At 46.9% G+C, this 23,993-nt stretch overlaps 1 protein-coding gene across 1 annotated transcript; it reads left to right on the top strand.

Annotated features, from left to right (window-relative positions):
• Nucleotides 1-657: 657 nt before the first annotated feature.
• Nucleotides 658-22,217, top strand: six5 (SIX homeobox 5; the record flags this gene model as incomplete). The annotated part of the gene is made up of 8 exons (XM_084311598.1): nucleotides 658-1,148; nucleotides 1,614-1,918; nucleotides 5,954-6,269; nucleotides 7,591-8,875; nucleotides 11,771-12,544; nucleotides 16,432-16,595; nucleotides 16,840-18,190; nucleotides 21,499-22,217. Exons 1-8 carry the CDS (start codon nucleotides 696-698, stop codon nucleotides 22,215-22,217), a joined length of 5,367 nt encoding a protein of 1,788 aa, XP_084167724.1. The 5' UTR covers nucleotides 658-695.
• Between the last annotated feature and the right edge of the window lie 1,776 nt (nucleotides 22,218-23,993).

Raw genomic sequence — 23,993 nt, 5'->3', positions numbered from 1 at the left:
GTGCTCTTTAAGAGCGGGTTTGAATGTAGGGATTCACATTCCTTTACAGCTTTGGGTAGGGCGTTCCACATTGATAATTGCTAAACGTGTTTAGTCCCTTGTTTGAGCCGAATCTGGGTTTAACATGATTTGTTGAGCTTCCTCTGGTGTTGTGGTATTCACTGACCTTTGGGAAGTATTTTGACATGTACATGGGTACCTTAGTGGTGTAGTGTATCTTGTAGACCAGGCCCATTGCAAGTTGCTGTACTCTGTCGTCTACTCTAAGCCATCCTAGGTTGTCAAAGTGGGCAGGGGTGAGGTGGGTTCTAGGAGTAAGGTCAAGCAGCAGTCTGACCTGTTTGTTTTGTGATGTTTGTAATCTTGTTTTAGCGCCTTTGAGGTACTTTGGTACCATGAGGTGCAAGCATAGTCGTGATCATACCGAAAACACGTCCTAATCGATCAATTGCACTCACATAATTTCATAATATATGGAGAAGTATAATGTTGTAAAACTTATTTGAAGTCATTATTATGGGATAGACTGTGAGAGGGGAGTGACGGAGACCAGGGGCGTGTGTAGTAGTTGTGCGCGACACAGCAGGCATTCATCGCCCCGTCGTGGAGAGAGAGAATGGGAGAAAGAACGAGAGAGAGGGAGAGGGAGGAGGAGGAACCAGAAGAAGAAGAAGAGAAAAAAAAGTTAATGTAAAATGGCTTCCTTGTCTTTAGACGAGCCTGCTGCAGAGGAGCAGCAACCCGAGGAGGAGGAGAACAACACCCCGATCGTGAAGTCAGCCGAGGAGGAGGAGATCGAGCAAAGAAAGGGAGAAAAAGAAAAAGAGGAACCCGACAACAACACGGAGGACGAAGTGTCGGAACAACTGTTGAAAAGTTTCCAGAGCTCCGCGCTCAGCTTCTCCACGGAGCAGGTCGCCTGCCTGTGCGAGGCGCTCCTGCAGGCGGGCAACGTGGATCGCCTGTGGAGGTTCCTCCGCACCATCCCCCCGGCCTCCGAGCTGCTACGTGGCGGCAACGAGACGCTGCTCAAGGCCCGGGCCCTGGTGGCCTTCCACCGGGAGGAGTTCACGGAGCTCTACGCGCTCCTCGAGGGCCACGACTACCACCCGCGCAACCATGGGTTCCTGCAGGACCTCTACCTGCAGGTATACTGTCTTCTATCTGTATGTCATGTATGTATAGATCTGTAGCAGTACTGTCTATCTGTATGTCATGTATGTCTAGATGTAGCACTGTCTATCTGTATGTGTCATGTATGTCATATTATGTATAGATGTAGCAGTACTGTCTATCTGTATGTCATATATGTATAGATGTAGCAGTACTGTCTATCTGTATGTCATGTGTGTCATATATGTATAGATGTAGCAGTACTGTCTATCTGTATGTATGTCATGTATGTATAGATGTAGCAGTACTGTCTATCTGTATGTCATGTATGTCCTGATGAATTGAAAATGGGGGACCCTGATGTAAACAAGACGAAAGTCTTTCTCTGGTCTGCATCCCCTTAACAATTGTGTGTATTGAGCTGTACTGTATTGTTGTACCCCATTCTGCAATCTGTTAATAAAGTTTTCAATCAATCAATCAATCAATCATGCGTGCAGGCGCGCTACCGGGAGGCCGAGAGGTCCCGGGGCCGCAGCCTGGGCGCCGTGGACAAGTACCGCCTGCGGAAGAAGTGGCCCCTGCCCAAGAGCATCTGGGACGGCGAGGAGACGGTGTACTGCTTCAAGGAGAAGTCGCGCAACGCGCTGAAGGAGTGCTACAAGGGCAACCGGTACCCCACGCCGGACGAGAAGAAGAACCTGGCCGGCGTGACCGGACTGTCCCTCACGCAGGTCAGCAACTGGTTCAAGAACCGACGGCAGAGGGATCGCACGCCGTCCTCCGGCGGCACCCACTGCAAGAGGCAAGGCATCCACCCCCCCCCCCTCCTCTCGCTCTGACACGCTAATAATTATTATATGATTATTGATCATGTTGCGAATCGATAAACCGTATACATATCCGTATAATACACTGCTGCTGGTAGACAATAACCGCCCCCCCCCCCCCCCCTGAGTAGTTTTAAAATGTAAAGACAAAAAAGAACCCTTAAAGTCTGTTTCAAAAGTGACATTCTTCTGAGAATGATCACTAAAAAATACTGAAATTCCTCAACGGTAAACAAAGCCCGACAGGCCTCGGTTATAAAACAGTGTGTAGACTAAAACATAACCCCTCCCCACCCCAAAAAAAAATAAAAGAAATGCCACTTGATGAGACTAAATAGATGTGTGTATGAATGAACTCTTGACAGTGTGAAGCCAGTCACGCCACACAGGTCCTAGAGAGCAGCCTGGGATGAAGAGCATGTTGCTTTGTTATGAAATGTGAGATCCAGGCGCCACAGTGGCTCAAGTTTCTTCTCGAAACCCAGCACTGCAGTCCCCCCCCCCCCCCCCCCCTCGCAGAGCCGAGCCGAGCCGAGCTCTACTGGGGTGAGGGAGGCAGAGATGACGTGGGATGAAAGCTATAGGCTGACGTTTAAAACATTCAACCCTACAACTTAGTATTTTTTAAATCAACACTCTGCACTCAACAACACTTTGATGAACATTGTTACTCAGCTGATAGATCTGTGCCCTTCCTGGTGACTTGTCGTACAGAACTTGTAAGTCGCTTTGGATAAAAGCGTTCAGCTAAATGACTAAATGTAAATCGAATTATTGCCTGATATGTAATTACGCCTCACACAGATGGTATCGGATTTCAAAGTCAACTTTCTATTGTGAATTTTCTATCGTGCAAGACGTACAGAAAGTTGAAATTACGTTCCCCTCATTTCCACGGTGTATATAAAAAGATATAGACATAGACAATTATAAACAACAAAAGTAAAAATGAACGACGCAATATACAAATACACACAATATACAGGACTGCAAGAAGATATGTACATATGTTTTTCCACACACAGACAAAAAACGGTCGGTAACTATGTTTACTTCCCAAGTGTTATGTGGTGGTGTTTTTCCGCCATGTGGAAAGAGGAAGGTGTGCGTGGAGAGATAAACAGAGAATGCTGATTGTCCTCGCAGGCCTTATCTTATCAGGGATGTAGGGGTTGTGGTGGTCTGGCAGAGAGCGAGAGAGAGAGTCAATCTGTGTTCAGGGGCAGTCTGCCCACACCGCTTTTAAACTGCACTGCAGTGGGGTCAGGCTGGACCAGTGGGGTCATGCAGGAGCAGTGAGGTCACGCAGTGAGTGCACTTCTGCCAAGTAGATCCAGGTTTGTTGTCCGTCTTCCAGCAGACTAGTACTATGCATTCCATCATCCTTCAGTATTGTATGGCTTATTCAGACAAAATGGTGACTTGAGAGTGAGAGGACAGAAGTGTGGCTGCACACTACTACTAGCCTTATTCAAGCTAGGGATGCTGCCCCGATAATGTTTTTCTGCCACGGATACATTTACATTTAGTCATTTAGCTGAACGCTTTTATCCAAAGCGACTTACAAGTTGTGTACAACAAGACAGCAGGAAGGGTACAACTCTTATCAGCTGAGTAACAATGTTGTTCATCAATACCGATCGACCATCGTCTATGAGATCGGTTGATAGTACACTGTCGATACCGATATCTAGTTTTGTTTTGTTATAGCTCCACCCTGAGTTATGTTCATGTCAGGCCATTGATGAATTGCCTCCGTCTTGGTTTGCCGCGGTGATGTGACATTTCCCATGACTAATAAACTCATGACAACACGGTATCAATATATGTAGATTGCTTACTTTGATCTTTAACGTTATGCCGGCTACATTGATCCACTATGTATGATTTTAATTCATTCATTCAATGACTGACTAGTATCCATTTGTTGGACAGACAGAGTTGACGTTATGTTCTAATTTTAAAATAAACCAACGGACAGTAATACCTTCCGCCAATTTTCTATCCGTTCACTGACGGATCAATGTAGCTGCACTGTAGGGCTGTACCGAATGCTTCGAAGCTTCGATCATAATGTTGACATTCGAATTTTTAATTATTTAAAAAAAAAATCTTTATTTTTTTTTGTCTATTCAATCTGTTTAAACCAATGGGGGTTTTCTTCACAGTTGCAGTTAAAGATTAGGCTACACTAATATTATACTATAAGACGTCAGGCATAACAAAAAATATTGTTTATTTCCTGTTGGTTGTCAGTTAAGGCCATGGGTAGGTAGGGAATTTATTTTATTTTATTTTTTATTTTATTCTTTCCCATGGCGACTATGGATAGGGAATTTATTTATTTAATTAAAATGTTTACAACAACATGGATGCATGTACTCTGCCAGCATGTTTAATATCCATAATACTAAAGGTTTGACTAAGATTTCTATGAAACTTTATTGAAAAAAATGTATCTTTTATTTTTAAACTCATAAAATAAATTGGGTCGCACCTAAATCGGCAGGGTCGGTCGGCAACCGGAACCAAACCATTATTTTTGTTAGGCCCTATGACAAATAAGACGGTTCAATTACTTTATCTAAATCCAATCAATATTCCTAATGCCGTTTCAATGTAAGGTTATAAAAATAAACATAGACATTCATATAATAATACATATACAGCTAAGCCCCATTGTATTCTGAAATGTAGACTTTAACAGTGTAGGCAACTAAGCCAATAGAAATAAGGTATAACTCATGAGTGCTTTGGCTCCTATAGGAGTCCTTGAGCTTTTAGTTTGTTTTATTACGCTACATTTAATAATGTCATTTATCAGCTATCTGTGATAGGAGTGCACTCCCTGCAAGAAGAATCACATATTAGTTGTTTCTCATGAGTGGGATTCATCCAAAAACTGAGATAAGAGTGTTCTTCATTACTGGAAGAGATTCACTCAGAGGCGCTTTAACAATGGATCACTAGAAGGCTTGCCAGGGGCAAGGTCATCTCTTTAGACTGAGGAATTTAATACCAATACTTCAGTTGCTTGATTATTTTTATTTATTTATTTATTTTTATTTTATTCTTTCCCACGGCGACTATGGATAGGGAATTTCTTTATTTAATTAAAATGTTTACAACAACATGGATGCATGTACTCTGCCAGCATGTTTAATATCCATAATACTAAAGGTTTGACTAAGATTTCTATGAAACTTTATTAAAAAAAATATATTAAACATTTTTAAAAAAAATATGCGTTTTATTTTATTTTTTATATAAACTCATAAAATATATTGGGTCGCACCTAAATCGGCAGGGTCGGTCGGCAACCGGAAACAAACCATTATTTTTTTAGGCCTTAAAGGTGTACATCACCCCCGTTAAATGGTGCATTTATATGCTTTACAATTTTGTTCCTCACATTTGACCCATTCACTCACACATTCACACACCGGTGGTGGAGGCAGGCGACCATGCAAGGTGTCAAGGTGGTTAAGTGTCTTGCTCAAGGACAGGGGCGGGAATCGAACCGGGAACCTCCGGATTTACCAGACAACTGCTCTACCTCCCACTGAGCCACTGTTCGCCCCCTCACAATCTGTGATAATCATTATCTCACACACGTCAGCTTTGCACACGTTAATGTCGTTTGACATTATCGAGAGTAAATTAGTTTGAATTATGTCCACCAGTGATGTCATCTGGGACATTGAGTCCTTGTGTTGTGTTCATTACAGCTCCGGGGAATTATGTAGATGAAAAAATAGCAATAGGTTTTAGCCCAGAGTACTGCCGCTGTGAGTTTAAAAAGCAAAAAGAAAAAAATCATATTTGTGAGTTTGATATTTTTGTGATACTCATTTGAGTCGAGCGTACCAGTTCTTTTGTTCCATGTGTTTGGACCCTACGGATGAAAAAGCAGTTCCCTGCCAATTGGGTCAGAAGTCATAAAATAACACACAACACACATTCTTCGCCTCTCTCTTCCTGACTCCTTTGTCATTATGTTGTCATTCCAGCGAGTCCGACGGCAACCACAGCACGGAGGACGAGGCCAGCAACATGGAGGACGCCTCGGAGATGACGCCCGAGGACCTCCTCGTGGGCGCCACCACGACGCCCATCATCTCTCTCTCGGCGGGGGGCGCCGGGGGCCATCAGCTCATCCTCAACGGGGCCGGCGGCGGCTTCCTCACCACCTCCTCCCAGCCGCTGCTGCTGAACGGCGGGGGCAGCGTCATCATCAACGGGCTGACGCTGAGCGAGTGCCAGACGGTCACGCTGAGTCCCGTCACCACGGCCCACAACTCCCCCCTGATCCTCAACGGCACCCAGGTAAAAAAAAACTTCTACTCTGTATTGTATATTGTATATATGTATATTGAACACTTTTGTTTACACTTGTTTACGTACTTTTGACTTTCTATTTTATACTTATCTATTTTAATCTAGCACACTCTCGGGAGCAAAACAGGAAAAAGCATTTCATATAAAAGTATTCTGTATCGGGGCGCCCCAGTGGCGAACCACATAATGCGCTGAGTCACGGCACGGCCGACCCGGGTTCGACTCCCGAACCCGTCGTTATTTGCCGAATGTCTTCCCCCCACTCTGTCTCCCGTTCCTCCTCTCTCTCTCTACTGGACTGCCCAGTAGCAAAAAGCGATAAACGCTAAAAAATAAATCTTTAAAAAAAAAACATGTATTCTGTATTAGGCGGCTGGGTGGCGCAGCGGAGATTGCGCTCGTCACCAATGCAAGAGACTCCGGTCTCGAATCCGGGTGTCGGCGTTGCCTCCGGCTTGGGCCAGCCGTCATACTAACTCAATTGGCAGAGGTAGCGGGAGGAAGTCGATGGGTGGGCATTTGGACGTTGACGTGGACAGCGACTCCTACAGGTCGGTTGGGGGACGCCTGCACAGCAGAGACGGGAAGTAGCGGGGGTAGTGTGAGCCTCCCACGCGTTACTCCTCGCCACTGAGAGTCCGCGCTGGCACGTGAAAAGATGTGACAGGCTGCCTCCTCGTGTACCGGAGGGGACGCGTGAATACTTTCCCTAAGCCAGTTGTACTTTTGCGCGATCTGATTGGCCACTGATGTTTCTGGTCATGTGACATGTGCACCAATCGTGGGAAGGCAAGTTCTTTCGCCGGTTAAGCTTAGGCACTCTTTCGAAGTTGGTTAAGGTTAGAGTTTGTCTTAGAGCAGGCCGATAGAACACCAGCCCTGATTCCAAACTCTAACCTTAACCAACTTCGAAAGAGTCGCCTAAGCTTAACCAGTGATAAACTAGGCGTTAGGTAGTTTGCAGGCTGTTAGACCCGGAAATAGGCGCAGAACTTGCCGTCCCACGATTGGCGCACATGTCACATGACCAGAAACGTCAGTGGCCAATCAGATCGCGCAAAAGTACAACTGGCTTAGGGAAAGTATTCACGTGGAGGGGACACGTGATGCAAGGCTTCTATCCTCCCTACAACCGACCAGTGGGGGGGCATAGTCGAGCAACGTTCAAGACAGGGGAGGGGAGAATTGGAAACTCGAAATTGGGATGGAAGAAAAATAGAAAATAAGGAGAAAAAGTGGATAAAAAAAAAAGAAAAGTATTCTGTATTTTTGTATGACGACTAATAAAGAAACTTTAAACTTGAAACAGGTGATCTCTAAAGCCGGCGGCCACATCATGCAGCAGCAGCACCACCCGCTGTCGGTGATATCGGTGGACGAGCAGGGGGTCTCGAACATGGAGGCCAAGGCGGGCGGCCACCCCTCGGCGCTGTCGCTCCCCCTGACCAGGACGACAACGATCCCCACTCTGGACTTCATCAACGTCCCCGAGGGGATGATAATCAAATCGGAAGACGAGGCTGTGTCTCCGTCGTCCTCCTCGTCTCTGTCCCCTTCCTCGTTGACTCTCTCCTCCCCCACCTCCTCCTCCTTCCCCTCGCTAGTCTTAACGCAGAACGGCCGACTCCAGGAGTCCCTACCGGGGGGCGGGGTCATCTCCAGCACTGTGGTTTCTCTTCCCGGCCACCAGGGGGAGTACGTCGTGTTCGCCACGGCCGGCTCCCAGTTGACCTCTCCCGGTTCGCTCTGCCAGGTGGTGTCGTCCTCGGGCTCCGCCCTGCCGCTCCCGGTCTTCTCCCTGCCCCAGGTGGTGCCCTCCATCCAGGGGATACCGGTGTCCCAGCTGGTGCAGCACACCTCCGGAGCCCAGCTCTCCTCCCAGTGCCCCCAGCTGGTCCCCGTGTCCCCGCTCGCCTCTCCGCTGCCGCAGGGCGCCCTCTCTCAGTTCCACAGCGCCCACTCTATGAACCACCGGCTGGCCCAGCCTCTCTCTCACATACAGCAGCTGCAGCAGCATCACCAGAACGGGCACGCGACGCTCAGCGACGGCACCACCGCCACCATCGTGTCCGTCTCCCAGCTCGCCAACGGCCAGCTCCTCGCCAACGGCCAGATGCTCGCCAACGGCCAGATGCTCGCCAACTGCCAGCTCCCCCAGGGGATGACATTCCAGCTGGCGGACCAGGGCTTAACCTCCAGCCCCTCCGTCACCCAGATTCAGTCCCAAGTTATGCCTGTCTCCTCCCAGACACGGGTGGTTCCGCTCCCCCAGTCCAAAGACTCGGCGGCTCCGCCTCAGCTGGTTCCCCTCTCGCTGCCCCAGTTGGTCCCGGTGTCCTCCTCCTCATCCACCCTGTCCTATCCCCAGGTGGTGCCCGCGGCCGCCACTCCCTCTCTCTCCATCCCCTCCGCCGCCGGGCTGCCCTTCCAGATCCTCACCTCGCACCCCGGGGCCGCCGGCGGGCTCACACAGGGTCCCTTCAGGATCAACCAGCTGGGGCCCATTCAGACGGTGGGTTCCTCCCCGACCGGCTTGGCCCCTGGCGTACAGCTGCTCAACTCCGGGGTCATTCAGCTCCCCTCCGCCTCTCCAGGTAAATCTACTTTCAAAATCTGTAAATTAATTCTCTACTGTACTCGGTGGTTTAAAATAACTTCTTCACATATTATGGTTCAAAAGCTTTCACCCGATACACGATAGTAGGAATTATTAAGTTTGTGAGCCAAACGTTGTTATAAAGCTTAAAAGAACACGCCAAAATGTTGGGAAATTAGCTTACCGTCTTCTCCAGAGAGAGACGAGAAGATGGATACCACCAGTTTTATCTGGCTGCCCGTTAGCCTAGCTTAGCACAATGAATAGAAGCGGACATGGCCGGTTAGCCTAGGCATTGTCCAACTAACACCTCTCCCGAAGGCTAACTGGCCATGTCCGCTTCCATTCATTGTGCTAAGCTAGGCTAACGTGCAGCCAGATAGCTTTCTACTGAACGCACAGAGAGGAAACTGGTATCTATCTTCTTGTCTCTCTCTGGAGAAGACGGTAAGCTAATTTCCCAAAATGTTGGCGTGTTCCTTTAAGTGACTTCCAGTTCTGTGGAGTGTGGACCATCAGGGCCAAAACCTCACACCACAAGAACAGTTTCTACCCCATAATTATATTCTATTCTGTTGTGCTTCTATTTGAATTTAGTTTATATTCCATTTTATTCTACCTTTTTATTCTACCATAATTGTCTGTCCGTTAATATCGTACCAAATCAAATTCCTTGTATGTGTAAACTACTTGGCAATAAAGACCTTTTTGATTTGATTATATATTTTAATAATATTATATATTTTTTCAAACACGTAAAACAAAAATACAAGAAAAAAAAAACATTACAACCCCCTCCATTCCCTAATTATAATTAAAACTGACACTCATATAAACATTCAACAAAAAAGTACAGTCAAATGAATTATAATAAATATCAATATATAATAATATATAATAATATAATCAACCCGGATTACCAACAGATTAATCTCAATTTTGTTCATAGGATTTACCTGACTCCTAGATGTTTGCACCTAATGGGTCTCAGACAAGACCCTCGATGCTCCTTGTGTTCAAACGGTGCTCTTGGTACATTTATGCATATGTATTGGGAATGCCCTCCTGTTAAGATTTTCTGGGAAAAAGTAACCACTCAATTATCAGAATTTTTATCTCTGACCATACCTGTACTGCCTTCTGTATTGTTGTTGAATGATGTTTCTCAGTTATCAACCTCTGTACATGTAAAGAGGCTAATCTTGTCCGGTATTTACGGCTGCCAAAAAGTTGATAGCGTCACGCTGGATTCAACCGGATAAAATGTGCCGGAAGGTATGGGTTCTTACCTATCTCGATGTGATTTATCTAGAGATATCCACTGCACGAATTTTAGGTGTTAATGAAGCCAGCATAGCAGTCTGGGTAGCTGTGGTGGAGAAGATAAAGGGAAGCATATACATTTGTAATTTTTCTGATGTTAAATGAAATAGTGGATGTATAGTCCAAGAGGGGGTCCTGAGGGGGGGGGGGGGGGGGGGGGGGGGAGGGAAGGGGAAGGAAAGAGCGAGCAAGAGCACATGTATTGTATTTATTATTTTTATGTCTTTTAATCTACATTTATTTTGATTTAATTACTGGACTGTCATTATTGTTATTATTTCTGTCATTGTCCTGTGATTTATCATTGATTTCACTGTTACTGTATTGTTTGTCTAGTTTCATGTTAACACTTTGGGTGCCGGGACACGTCTTCTCACGTCTTTGCTGGCCATGCTAAAGTTGCCGGGGGACGCTGTACAGCGTCCTTATATCAATATTTCAAAAATCTGCGATCGGATTCATAATGTCTCTCCGCTGGCCTGAGATCCACCAGCAGGACCCACTGAGCTCTCTGGCGGTTCAGGAGCGCCATCTGGTGGCCGATCGGCGCAACCGCTTAACAGGAAGCGCAGTAGAGGTTTTGCTAGACGTCCGTATTGCTTCCGGCCACTCGGTACATGTCCCGTGACTCTAGCTCGTCACACTACATAGCGATCGATTGCCAATAACTCGATAAACAACATGATTTGGACGTATATACCATTATACAAGCTGGAGATGGACCGGGTAATAATATATCCCATAATGATAAAATTTCTACTCGACGATGATCGCCCAACGGCGCGCGGAGACTGGGGTGAGTTTCAGCGTGTAACGTTACCATCTTCGATAATAACTGATATTATCAACATTTGACCCACATTAGATGATTGGTATAACGCTGCCCACGGAATTATAAACGCCCCTTCGCCCATCCGGTCAACATCAGATGACGTGTAGTAACTTCTAGAAGTACGTCTAGTTGGAATTTTTTATATCGCGCTGATTGCCATCAAACTGTATTTCATCATCAATATAATGCATTTGGGGCTATATATCACGTTCTGGAGAAAGCTGCAGAAAAGAGATGAAAACATACTTATACATTAGACCATACTTTACTATGAATATGTGAATGAAAAAGTTTAACGTTGCTACACAATGAACAATACATATAGGACTTTGAATGGGCCCTAATAATGGCAATGTAGCAATATAATTTAAAAAGTTTATAGCCCTGCAAAGAAGGGGACTTTCTCCATAGACAAATAGCGCTGGCAATCTATGGTATATCATTAATTTAACCTTAGGCAACCAAAGTGTTAAAAAAGGGAAAATAAAAAACATTTGTTAAAAAAAAAAAGATAAAAAACCCTCTTCGGCCTCTACCTCCATCTTTTATTCTTTCCTATCCCTAACCTCACGTTCTGCCTATCCCATTCCTTTAAACTTTCGCACCTTTTCAAGAAACGCACAAATGTCGCCCACGTCCTTTTCAAATTCCTCTGTTTTTCCTTTTTGTATCTTAGCTTCTCCATTGCCAAAATCTTCTGACACTTGATTCTGATACTTTTTTTAATTTCTTTTGTAGGTAACATGCTCCTCGGTGGAGGCCCTTACCTGAGTGTCCAGAACGGCAAGCTGATCCTCACCATCCCAGCGGGCATGCCGCTCACCAGCCTGCCTCTCAAACACATCCCCGGACGTGTCTCCCATCTCCACCAACGGACTGGGCCAGATCTTCACCACCGTCGCCTCGCCCACGGCCATCCACACGATGACCACCTCGGCCTCGCCCGCCACCCCCCTCCTTCGTCTCGTCTCCCCTCAGCTACATCAACTCGTCCCCGTTCTACTGCCTTCCGGAGACGGGAGTCGCCGCCGCCACCATCCAGACCCCCGCGGTCCACTCCATGCACACCCTCCTGGACCATTTGGTCACCGCCCCCACCCCCACGCCGCCCCAACGCCCTCACCCCCGAGAGCATGCTCTCCCTCAGCCCCATGTGCAGCGGGGGTGCTCCCGCACAACCAGCTGTCTCAGTCCGCCTGGAAGCCCCGTGCTCCTCTCCAACTCGACGGGGCCTGAACCTGTTCGACGTCCGCGGGAAGGGGCATCTACTACCCGAGGAGGAGGAGGAGGAGGACCCGGCGTTGTTGGGCCTACCCGGAGGAGAGTCCTTGCTCCTGGGGAGCCCCTCACCGGAGCGGGACGCGGAGACCGGGTCGCCGCTGGCGGATCCGGACGATATGGACGATGGGGACACACCAAGATTCTCACCCAGCTCCAGTCCCGTGCCCTGTGGACGACGAGCTGAGCTTGTAGTCTCTCCGCTCCTCGCAGGCGACCGCCGCGACAAACAGTGTGAAAGATACAGACGGTCTTTGTTTTATGTTTTTTTTTTTTTTTTTTTTTATATAATCTGAGAGTTGTGTCTGAATTGTCTATCCTCAAAGACGTCGACGTGTCTTGAGAGAGCTTGCATGAAGATACGGACAGATTTCGACTCGCCTGACAATGGTACTTATTACGGCCCGACGCCATTATTACCTTAGCCGGTCTCTCTCTCGAGTCAACCCCCTAAGATAAATCATCTCTAGTTTGATTGGACGTGGCAGGGTCATTACGGGATGTCTTGCTTGTCGATCCAAACGCCATATGAATTGACCTTGAGGTTGTTCCGTTGCACAGATTATTCCAACCCCCCCCCCCCCCCCCCCCCCCCCCCCCCCCCCCCCCCCCCCCCCCCCCAGAATTCCGCTACACGGATTACGTGCCTTTGTCCCCAAAAACATTACCAGCAAACACAGGATTCGCTCTAAAAGTTTCCCCAGTGAAATGATGCTGTCCTCATGTGCCTCTTGTCAACTCTGTAAACCATCTGATTTTCCGCCGTGTTACCAAACCCAGTCAGAGGAATCATTACAGAGGAGGCCCCCCTGGTCCCCGTTTGCAAGAGTGGGCGTAGAAATGTACTCTCTTACGCAAGGCGTGGTGACTGGGCCCGCTCCCCCCCCCCCCCCCCCAATTCTGCTCTTCAGTTTTATGCACTGCAGGCCGAGTTCAATACGATTAGTTGTACTGGGGGAGTGGATGTCTGGGGGTTTCAGTTGGCGGTGGTAGTAGAGGAGAAGGCTCGTCGCCACGGTAACCTTTCGCCAGACTGTCTGGGGAAAAAAAAACTAAAAGACACAAATCTGGACGAACTCGCCGGGATATCCGTCCATTATCCCCTCGTTCACTTTGATTCAGTGGTCGAGCGTTCTCGACGTTCTCTGATACTTGTCGTCCACACAGCCTTTGTGTATGAAATGTGATTTTAAAACACTCCAGGACCTACACATTCGACTGCACGAACTAACTGTGAGATGAGCTCTTGGGATGAGACTTTCATACGAGATTGGAAATGTTCCCGAAGCGTTCATTTCATCGAAGCTCCACAGGCTCTCTCTCTTTTTGCAGTATTTACTTAACAACAGGTTTGCATACAAAGCGAGCTCTGTTCCACCCGAGGTCCGGGTTGAACCTCGCTGTGTTGCTGACTGACGTCCCAAGACACGATGAATTAAGAGTTACTTAGGATTCTGTTTCTGTCCGCTATGAGGACGTGACATAGGAAAGGAAACATTTTGTACTCTATGCAATGCATGTCAAGTTCTCTATATAGTACACACTACATGGCACAGTGGCTGAGATCAAAAAGCCAGTATACTTGGGAGATTGTAAAAGGTATCATAGACTTGATGGCTTTTACACACTATGAAGCAAAAAAAAAAAAAAAAAGTTTGCCGTGATCACATTGTGAACGATTACCGTTCAATGCACCCCACAATCGTACAGTATTGTGTGTTTTCAGTTGTGTGTGTGTGTGTTTGTGGTCAAAGTGTGTGTTTGTGTGTTTTACCATGGAAGAGAGATCCTCCAAGTGCCTTATTTTGAAGTTGGTATAGGGTTAATGTGTCCAAAAATTCTTTAACTTTTTTCTTTTTTTTACAGTATGTACACACAGTAGCTATACCCAGCCAACTTTCCACTTGTATGCTCATGATACCCGCATTTCTGTATCTGTTTGATCTACTATTATGAATTGTAATATGACACTTCTGGTTGCATGGTCGTTGTTCCATCTCCTCTTTTAAATTTTTTTTTGTATATTTTGCACATTTCATCAACATCATGTTTACGCTGCTCTGCTCTGTTGTTATGACGATGGCCGGAGCTTCGATTCCATTCTGACGTTTTTTCCCACTGCGGTTTCCGAGTTTGATCGAGATCGTTTAGATCGAGAGACGGGACGGGACGGGACGGGACTTCCGAATGGAATCCGCTGAGACTTGGTGCAGTAGCTCCCTCCATTCAAACCTAAAAATGCTCACCATCTTGTGCGCTCTCTCCATTGCCATAACACAGCAGTTAAATCTCTGGACAATTATGGTACACAACAACAACAACAACAACGATTCAGTGTCTCATCTGGCTGTAACAATGGCCATTATGTTTTTATTATTAGTCTGTTTGTCTCTGTCATACATGTAGCTTATTTAAAGCAAATATCAATCGGTTTCTTGTTGTAACTGAATGAAAACGAGAAGTCCGTGGAAAATGGACATATGAAATAGCTTTATTTTTCTTTTGGAATGCATTGTTTTCCCGCCCATCCTCGGGTTTTAGTGTGCGCACCTTTACCACGCCGGTGTACGCCTGTGACGCGTGGAGTAGGCACACCATTCGACACTTATCGTAGGCCAAATTCCAGCAGCGACAGTGGCATTTACGTCACCGTGACCACATGGCCCGCCACACAAACACAAAACGAGTCACAGGAGATCGAGATGACGGAACTGATGACTTGTCATTCAGGCTTAAATTAAATCGTAATGTGAATATTACTGTCCATCCATGCTGTCGATTATTTGTCAACTTGGATAACTACCGTGGCTCTCGCCCCCTCTCTAGGTCGAAGTTGTTCGTTTTGCCAGTTGACGGTCACGTGCTCGCTGCCACCGACTAACCGATTACACTCCAGCCGCTGTCCCCCGGTCCTCGCCCGTTAACGTGTCGAGTGGCACACCGGCGCACTGAAACGAAGCGCTATCTCACTATCTCAAGACTTGCGATGATAACATTAAGCTACTTTTCACCGGCTGATGTTAAAGTCATCATGGCTCCGATCTGAAACGGGACCATCTGCCTGCCAAAGTCAGTAGTAGTAGTAGTAGTAGTACGGTAGTATAGTTCCCACTGGGCAGTGGATTTCCTGCCGAACGGTTCAAGAACAGATCAATCATTTTGATGTGATGTATCAAACCATACACGTTCAGAGGCAAAGGGAAACGTATGCTTGTTGTATGTTATGGTAGCCTTTTATTTGTGAGCGTTTATGATGAGCCCGTTCCTTGTGTATGTAGAGATGTCTTGTCCGTGTGGAGTGTGGTGTCCTTTAGGCTGTTACAGTGCTGGTATGTTTGTGCACAATTATAAAACCCTCATCTTTTACTCTTTAGACGGGGATATAATGTATTTACTCTCTCCCACCTGACACTCTTATACACACGCCTCTGGTTTAACCAAAGAAAATGTATTTTGAATAACGTTTGATAGTTTTGAAAGGGATCATTTTTTTTTTGTTGTTTCGTTTGTCATTCAAAGTAAACCATGTTTTCGTCCTTCTTTTTAGTCATTTTGTACTCAAAGGCATTCTATTTTTTATATTACAGTTTGCGATATTGTAATAAACTACATTTACAAAACAAATGTCATGTTTTTCTAGCCATTCAATAGTATGTGTATTCATCTCTCTACTAGTAGAGACTATTTGTTTGAAAGAAACCCAGTACTCAAATCTCTCCCGGTGGGGGGGGGGGGGGGTTCTGCTCCTAATTTGTCTAGGAAATGATATTCAAATGTATTTTGTTCCGTCTGCTCGATCGTCGTGCTCTCTCTCCTTGGATGAATGGGAATACAGCTAAGAACACAAGCTGAGTGAGTGTGTACATGAGGGAGAGTTGTTTGTTTTCATAACCCTCATACTCTCATGTTACCATGTAGGTTCAATGGGGTGGGGATATGGAATTGGTACAGGATGAATTATGACACACACACACACACTTCTCAATCCTATATTTGTCCACACAGACCAGACAACGTGTCCTGCAGCTCCGTGTAGCACCACCATCCACCAAATTGCTCTCAGGATAGAAAGAGGATCTGGGAAAATAGGCCCCTCAACTATTTGCACTAACGGACTTTAGGCCGCATTTCTGTCTCCATGGCGATGATCTTCTCGGCAGAGCAGGTGGCGTGTGTGTGCGAGGTCCTTCTGCAGAGCGGCAGCATGGAGCGTCTCACCAGCTTCCTGCGGACCCTTCCTCCTCCTCCACCTCCCTCCTCTTCCTCCTCCTACCCGGGCGCAGAAGTACAACTGGCTTAGGGAAAGTATTCACGTGGAGGCGACACGTGATGCAAGGCTTCTATCCTCCCTACAACCGACCAGTGGGGGGCATAGTCGAGCAACGTTCAAGACGGGGGAGGGGAGAATTGGAAACTCTAAATTGGGATGGGAGAAAAATAGAAAATAAGGAGAAAAAGTGGATCCAAAAAAATAAAAGTATTCTGTATTTTTGTATGACGACTAATAAAGAAACTTGAACTTGAAACAGGTGATCTCTAAAGCCGGCGGCCACATCATGCAGCAGCACCACCACCCGCTGTCGGTGATATCGGTGGACGAGCAGGGGGTCTCGAACATGGAGGCCAAGGCGGGCGGCCTCCCGACGGTGGTCCTGAGCTCCTCCGGCCACCCCTCGGCGCTGTCGCTCCCCCTGACGGCGGCGGGGGGGACCAGGACGACAACGATCCCCACTCTGGACTTCATCAACGTCCCCGAGGGGATGATAATCAAATCGGAAGACGAGGCGGTGTCTCCGTCGTCCTCCTCGTCTCTGTCCCCTTCCTCGTTGACGCTCTCCTCCCCCACCTCCTCCTCCTTCCCCTCGCTAGTCTTAACGCAGAACGGCCGACTCCAGGAGTCCCTCCCGGGGGGCGGGGTCATCTCCAGCACTGTGGTTTCTCTTCCCGGCCACCAGGGGGAGTACGTCGTGTTCGCCACGGCCGGCTCCCAGTTGACCTCTCCCGGTTCGCTCTGCCAGGTGGTGTCGTCCTCGGGCTCTGCCCTGCCGCTCCCGGTCTTCTCCCTGCCCCAGGTGGTGCCCTCCATCCAGGGGATACCGGTGTCCCAGCTGGTGCAGCACACCTCCGGAGCCCAGCTCTCCCAGTGCCCCCAGCTGGTCCCCGTGTCCCCGCTCGCCTCTCCGCTGCCGCAGGGCGCCCTCTCTCAGTTCCACAGCGCCCACTCTATGAACCACCACCGGCTGGCCCAGCCTCTCTCTCACATACAGCAGCTGCAGCAGCATCACCAGAACGGGCACGCCACTCTCAGCGACGGCACCACCGCCACCATCGTGTCCGTCTCCCAGCTCACCAACGGCCAGCTCCTCGCCAATGGCCAGATGCTCGCCAACGGCCAGATGCTCGCCAACTGCCAGCTCCCCCAGGGGATGACATTCCAGCTGGCGGACCAGGGCTTAACCTCCAGCCCCTCCGTCACCCAGATTCAGTCCCAAGTTATGCCCGTCTCCTCCCAGACACGGGTGGTTCCGCTCCCCCAGTCCAAAGACTCGGCGGCTCCGCCTCAGCTGGTCCCCCTCTCGCTGCCCCAGTTGGTCCCGGTGTCCTCCTCCTCCTCCGTCTCGGCCTCCTCGTCCACCCTGTCTTATCCCCACCAGGTGGTGCCCGCGGCGGCCACTCCCTCTCTCTCCATCCCCTCCGCCGCCGGGCTGCCCTTCCAGATCCTCACCTCGCACCCCGGGGCCGCCGGCGGGCTCACACAGGGTCCCTTCAGGATCAACCAGCTGGGGCCCATTCAGACGGTGGGTTCCTCCCCGACCGGCCTGGCCCCTGGCGTACAGCTGCTCAACTCCGGGGTCATTCAGCTCCCCTCCGCCTCTCCAGGTAAATCTACTTTCAAAATCTGTAAATTCTCTACTGTACTCGGTGGTTTAAATAACTTCTTCCCATTATGGTTCAAAAGCTTTCACCGGTACACGATAGTAGGAATTATTAAGTTTGTGAGCCAAACGTTGTTATAAAGCTTAAGAAGAACACGCCAAAATGTTGGGAAATTAGCTTACCGTCTTCTCCAGAGAGAGACAAGAAGATGGATATTGGCCATCTAACACCTCTCCCGAAGGCTAACTGGCCATGTCCGCTTCCATTCATTGTGCTAAGCTATAGGCTAACGTGCAGCCAGATAGCTTTCTACTGAACACACAGAGAGGAAACTGGTATCCATCTTCTTGTCTCTCTCTGGAGAAGGCGGTAAGCTAATTTCCCAAAATGTTGGCGTGTTTCTTTAAGGCGAGACACCCCAGGTGAATAGGAAAATATACTTTTTTTTGTTGATTTTGAGATTTTGTTAATATTTTGCTTCCTAAACATGTCTTCTATGAAACTAGTGACAATAAAACGTGAATAACACACATTTAGTAGTTTATTTTACTTCATTTAGCCTTATTGCATCCATAAATGCAACACATATTTAACACTTTAATCGCCATGGGTTAAATTCATAATTTACCATCCCTCGCCAGCTCTATTTGTCTATGGAGAAGTTCCCCTTCTTTGCAGGGCTATAACTTTTTTTTTTTTTTAAACTTTGGCCATTCCGCTGGCTCTTTTTTGCGTTTATCGCATTTTCTCTGGTCAAGAATGACCGACAGAAACAGGTTGAATGGGGGTACAGATGGGGGGAAGACACTCTGAGAAAGGCACGGCTGCAGTCCGGGAATCGAACTCGCTAAACCCCAGATCCGTGACGAGCACGGTTGTCCCCGGCGCCGAAATAGCGCTCGAGGTACGCGGTGAGCTACTGGAGCTCCCCAGGGCTATAACTTTTTTAATTCTATTGCTAAATTGCCATTATTATGGCCCATTCAATGTCCTATATGTATTGTTCAGGGTGTAGCAACGTTAAACTTTTTCATTCACATATTCATACTAAAATATGGTCTAAAGTATAAGTATGTTTTTATCGTTTTCTGCAGCTTTCTTCAGAACGTGATTTATAGCCCTAAATGCATTATATTGATGATCAAATACAGTTTGGTAGGAATCTGTGCGAGATAAAAAGTTTCAACTGGACGTGGTTCTAGAAGTTTCTACGCATCATCTGATGATGACCGGATGGGCGGGGGATCGTTTATAATTCCGTGGGCAGCGTTAGATGATTCATCCAGAGTGGGTCATATGTTCATCAGATCAGTTAGTATAGAAGACGTTAGAAAATAACGCTGAATCTTACCGTGGCTTCCTCGCGCCGCTGGCAGATGAGCGTGGAACAGATTTCTTTCTATTATGGGATGTAGAAATGCCCAATCCATTTCCAGGTTGTATAATAGTATATACGTCCAAATAACGTTGTTTATTGAGTTAGGGCGAGCGATCTATTATCCAGTGTTTCAAGATGGAGTCGCGGGAGCTATAGCGAGTGGTCGGACCACATATGGAGTGAGCACTTCCGGTTCAAAGGGTGATTTCCGGTTGGCGATCTGCCGATCGGCCACCAGATGGCGCTCTTGAACCGCTAGAGAGTTCAGAGGAGATCAGCAGTGTGTCTCAGGGCTCCGGAAAGGAAATATGATTTCGATGACAGATATTGACATCAAAGACGAGTTACGGCATCTTCGGCAGAATGAGCATGGCTCGGAATGACGTGAAAACTCGTCCGCGGCGATCATAGTGTTAATGGGGAAGTGCCTTATTTGCATATATAAACATAAAATTCAGAAAACTTGCAATATATTTTTCCTTAGTTTATATGTACATAACAAACTGGGAAAGTTTCATAGTGATATCTATTCAAATATGTTTTGCCCATTAGGGGGTACTACACTGTACTACACTGTTTGTAGCCTGTGTGTAGTTCTGTTCAGTTCAATAACATTATTATTATTATTATTATTATTATTATTATTATTATTATTATTATTATTATTATTATTATTATTATTATTTATTATTATTATTATTATTCAGTTATCAGGCATGTGTTTAGGTTGTCTATTACTAATGGTTTGATTAGGTATTGTGTTTGTAAATATCTGTTTAAAAAAAAGTATGGCATTTTACAATACAGAACTTTGACGGCGTTTTCCCAAAAATGAGTTTTAATGAGTTTTTCCTCAGAAATCTCCACTTCAGTAGCACTCACATACACCAAACCTTCCAGTTCTATTCATATCTATGTTCTGAAGGTATTTACAGAAGGGTTTGTTGATATCGCATTCATACCCTGATTTATATCACATTTTATTCCTAAAAACATGGCGAAATATGGAATTTTACCATAAAATTGACTGAATGGAGTATTTTCTGATTTATGGAGTGATAAAAAGAGATATCCAAAATCCCCTCGGTAATAACCTTTGGCTCTAATATGTCAACAAAATGAAACTATAATTTTGAAAATGGCTTTATCCAATGTTCAGATTTCTGTCCTGGAATTATATGCAAATTAGTGCATATTTAAGTCGATCATGCCTCATTTGCATATTTAAACATACAATTTCAGAAGACTTGTAATACAAAAAAGTCTTGTAATAAGTAATTAACTGGGGAAGTTTCATTGTGATATCTATTAGTTACATTCTGGTTCTGTGGACCATCGGGGCCAAAACCTCACACCACAAGAACAGTTTCTACCCCATAATTATATTCTATTCTGTTGTGCTTCTATTTGAATTTAGTTTATATTCCATTTTATTCTACCTTTTTATTCTACCATAATTGTCTGTCCGTTAATGTCGTACCAAATCAAATTCCTTGTATGTGTAAACTACTTGGCAATAAAGACCTTTTTGATTCTGATAATAATAAATTATATATTTTAATATTATATATTTTTTCAAACGTAAAACAAAAATACAAGACAAAAAAACATTACAACCCCCTCCATTCCCTAATTATAATTAAAACTGACACTCATATAAACATTCAACAAAAAAGTACAGTCAAATGAATTATAAGAAAATAATGAATATAAAAAACCCTCTTCGGCCTCTACCTCCATCTTTTATTCTTTCCTATCCCTAACCTCACGTTCTTCCTATCCCATTCCTTTAAACTTTCGCACCTTTCAAGAAACGCACAAATGTCGCCCACGTCCTTTCAAATTCCTCTGTTTTTCCTTTTCGTATCTTAGCTTCTCCATTGCCAAATTTTCTGACACTTGATTCTGATACTTCTTTTTATTTCTTTTGTAGGTAACATGCTCCTCGGCGGAGGCCCTTACCTGAGTGTCCAGAACGGCAAGCTGATCCTCACCATCCCAGCGGGCATGCCGCTCACCAGCCTGCCTCTCAAACACATCCCGGACGTGTCTCCCATCTCCACCAACGGACTGGGCCAGATCTTCACCACCGTCGCCTCGCCCACGGCCATCCACACGATGACCACCTCGCCCGCCGCCCCCTCCCTCGCCTCGTCTCCCCTCAGCTACATCAACTCGTCCCCGTTCTACTGCCTTCCGGAGACGGGAGTCGCCGCCGCCACCATCCAGACCCCCGCGGTCCACTCCTTGCACACCCTCCTGGACCATTTGGTCACCGGCCCCACCCCCACGCCGCCCAACGCCCTCACCCCCGAGAGCATGCTCTCCCTCAGCCCCATGTGCAGCGGGGTGCTCCCGCACAACCAGCTGTCTCAGTCCGCCTGGAGCCCCGTGCTCCTCTCCAACTCGACGGGCCTGAACCTGTTCGACGTCCGCGGGAAGGGGCATCTACTACCCGAGGAGGAGGAGGAGGAGGACCCGGCGTTGTTGGGCCTACCCGGAGGAGAGTCCTTGCTCCTGGGGAGCCCCTCACCGGAGCGGGACGCGGAGACCGGGTCGCCGCTGGCGGATCCGGACGATATGGACGATGGGGACACCAAGATTCTCACCCAGCTCCAGTCCGTGCCTGTGGACGACGAGCTGGGCTTGTAGTCTCCGCTGCTCCTCGCAGGCTGGCAGGCGACCGCCGGCGACAAACAGTGTGAAAGATACAGACGGTCTTTGTTTTATGTTTTTTTTTTTTTTTTTTTTTTTTTATATAATCTGAGAGTTGTGTCTGAATTGTCTATCCTCAAAGACGTCGACGTGTCTTGAGAGAGCTTGCATGATGAAGATACGGACAGATTTCGACTCGCCTGACAATGGTACTTATTACGGCCCGACGCCATTATTACCTTAGCCGGTCTCTCTCGAGTCAACCCCCTAAGATAAATCATCTCCAGTTTGATTGGACGTGGCACTGGCAGGGTCATTACGGGATGTCTTGCTTGTCGATCGAACGCCATATGAATTGACCTTGAGGTTGTTCCGTTGCACAGATTATTCCAACCCCCCCCCCCCCCCCGAGATTTCCGCTACACGGATTGCGTGCCTTTGTCCCCAAAAACATTACCAGCAAACACGGGACTCGCTCTAAAAGTTTCCCCAGTGAAATGATGCTGTCCTCATGTGCCTCTTGTTGTCACTCTGTAAACCATCTGATTTTCCGCCGTGTTACCAAACCCAGTCAGAGGAATCATTACGGAGGAGGAGGCCCCCCTGGTCCCCGTTTGCAAGAGTGGGCGTAGAAATGTACTCTCTTACGCAAGGCGTGGTGACTGGGCCCGCTCCCCCCCCCCCCCCCCCCAATTCTGCTCTTCAGTTTTATGCACTGCAGGCCGAGTTCAATACGATTAGTTGTACTGGGGGAGTGGATGTCTGGGGTTTTCAGTTGGCGGTGGTAGTAGAGGAGAAGACTCACCACGGTAACCTTTCTCCCAGACTGTCTGGGGAAAAAAACTAAAAGACACAAATCTGGACGAACTCGCCGGGATATCCGTCCATTATCCCCTCGTTCACGTTGATTCAGTGGTCGAGCGTTCTCGACGTTCTCTGATACTTGTCGTCCACAGCCTTAGTGTATGAAATGTGATTTTAAAACACTCCAGGACCTCCACATTCGACTGCACAAACTAACTGTGAGATGAGCTCTTGGGGATGAGACTTTCATACGAGATTGGAAATGTTCCCGAAGCGTTCATTTCATCGAAGCTCCACAGGCTCTCTCTCTTTTTGCAGTATTTACTTAACAACAGGTTTGCATACAAAGCGAGCTCTGTTCCATCCGAGGTCCGGGTTGAACCTCGCTGTGTTGCTGACTGACTGACGTCCCAAGACGCGATGAATTAATAGTTACTTAGGATTCTGTTTCTGTCCACTATGAGGACGTGACATAGGAAAGGAAACATTTTGTACTCTATGCAATGCATGTCAAGTTCTCTATATAGTACACACACTACATGGCACAGTGGCTGAGATCAAAAAGCCAGTATACTTGGGAGATTGTAAAAGGTATCATAGACTTGATGGCTTTTACACACAATGAAGCAAAAAGAAAAAAGAAAAAAAGTTTGCCGTGATCACATTGTGGACGATTACCGTTCAATGCACCCCACAATCGTACAGTATTGTGTGTTTTCAGTTGTGTGTGTGTGTGTTTGTGGTCAAAGTGTGTGTTTGTGTGTTTTACCATGGAAGAGAGATCCTCCAAGTGCCTTATTTTGAAGTTGGTATAGGGTTAATGTGTCCAAAAATTCTTTAATTTTTTTTTTACAGTATGTACACACCGTAGCTATACCCAGCCAACTTTCCACTTGTATGCTCATGATACCCGCATTTCTGTATCTGTTTGATCTATTATGAATTGTAATATGACACTTCTGGTTGCAT

Source organism: Notolepis coatsorum, assembly GCF_963971535.1.
Source record: "Notolepis coatsorum genome assembly, chromosome: 1".
In the NCBI taxonomy this organism is placed as follows: domain Eukaryota; kingdom Metazoa; phylum Chordata; class Actinopteri; order Aulopiformes; family Paralepididae; genus Notolepis; species Notolepis coatsorum.
The sequence above is the reverse complement of the archived record's forward strand: the minus strand, read 5'-3'. Positions and strand labels throughout refer to the sequence as shown.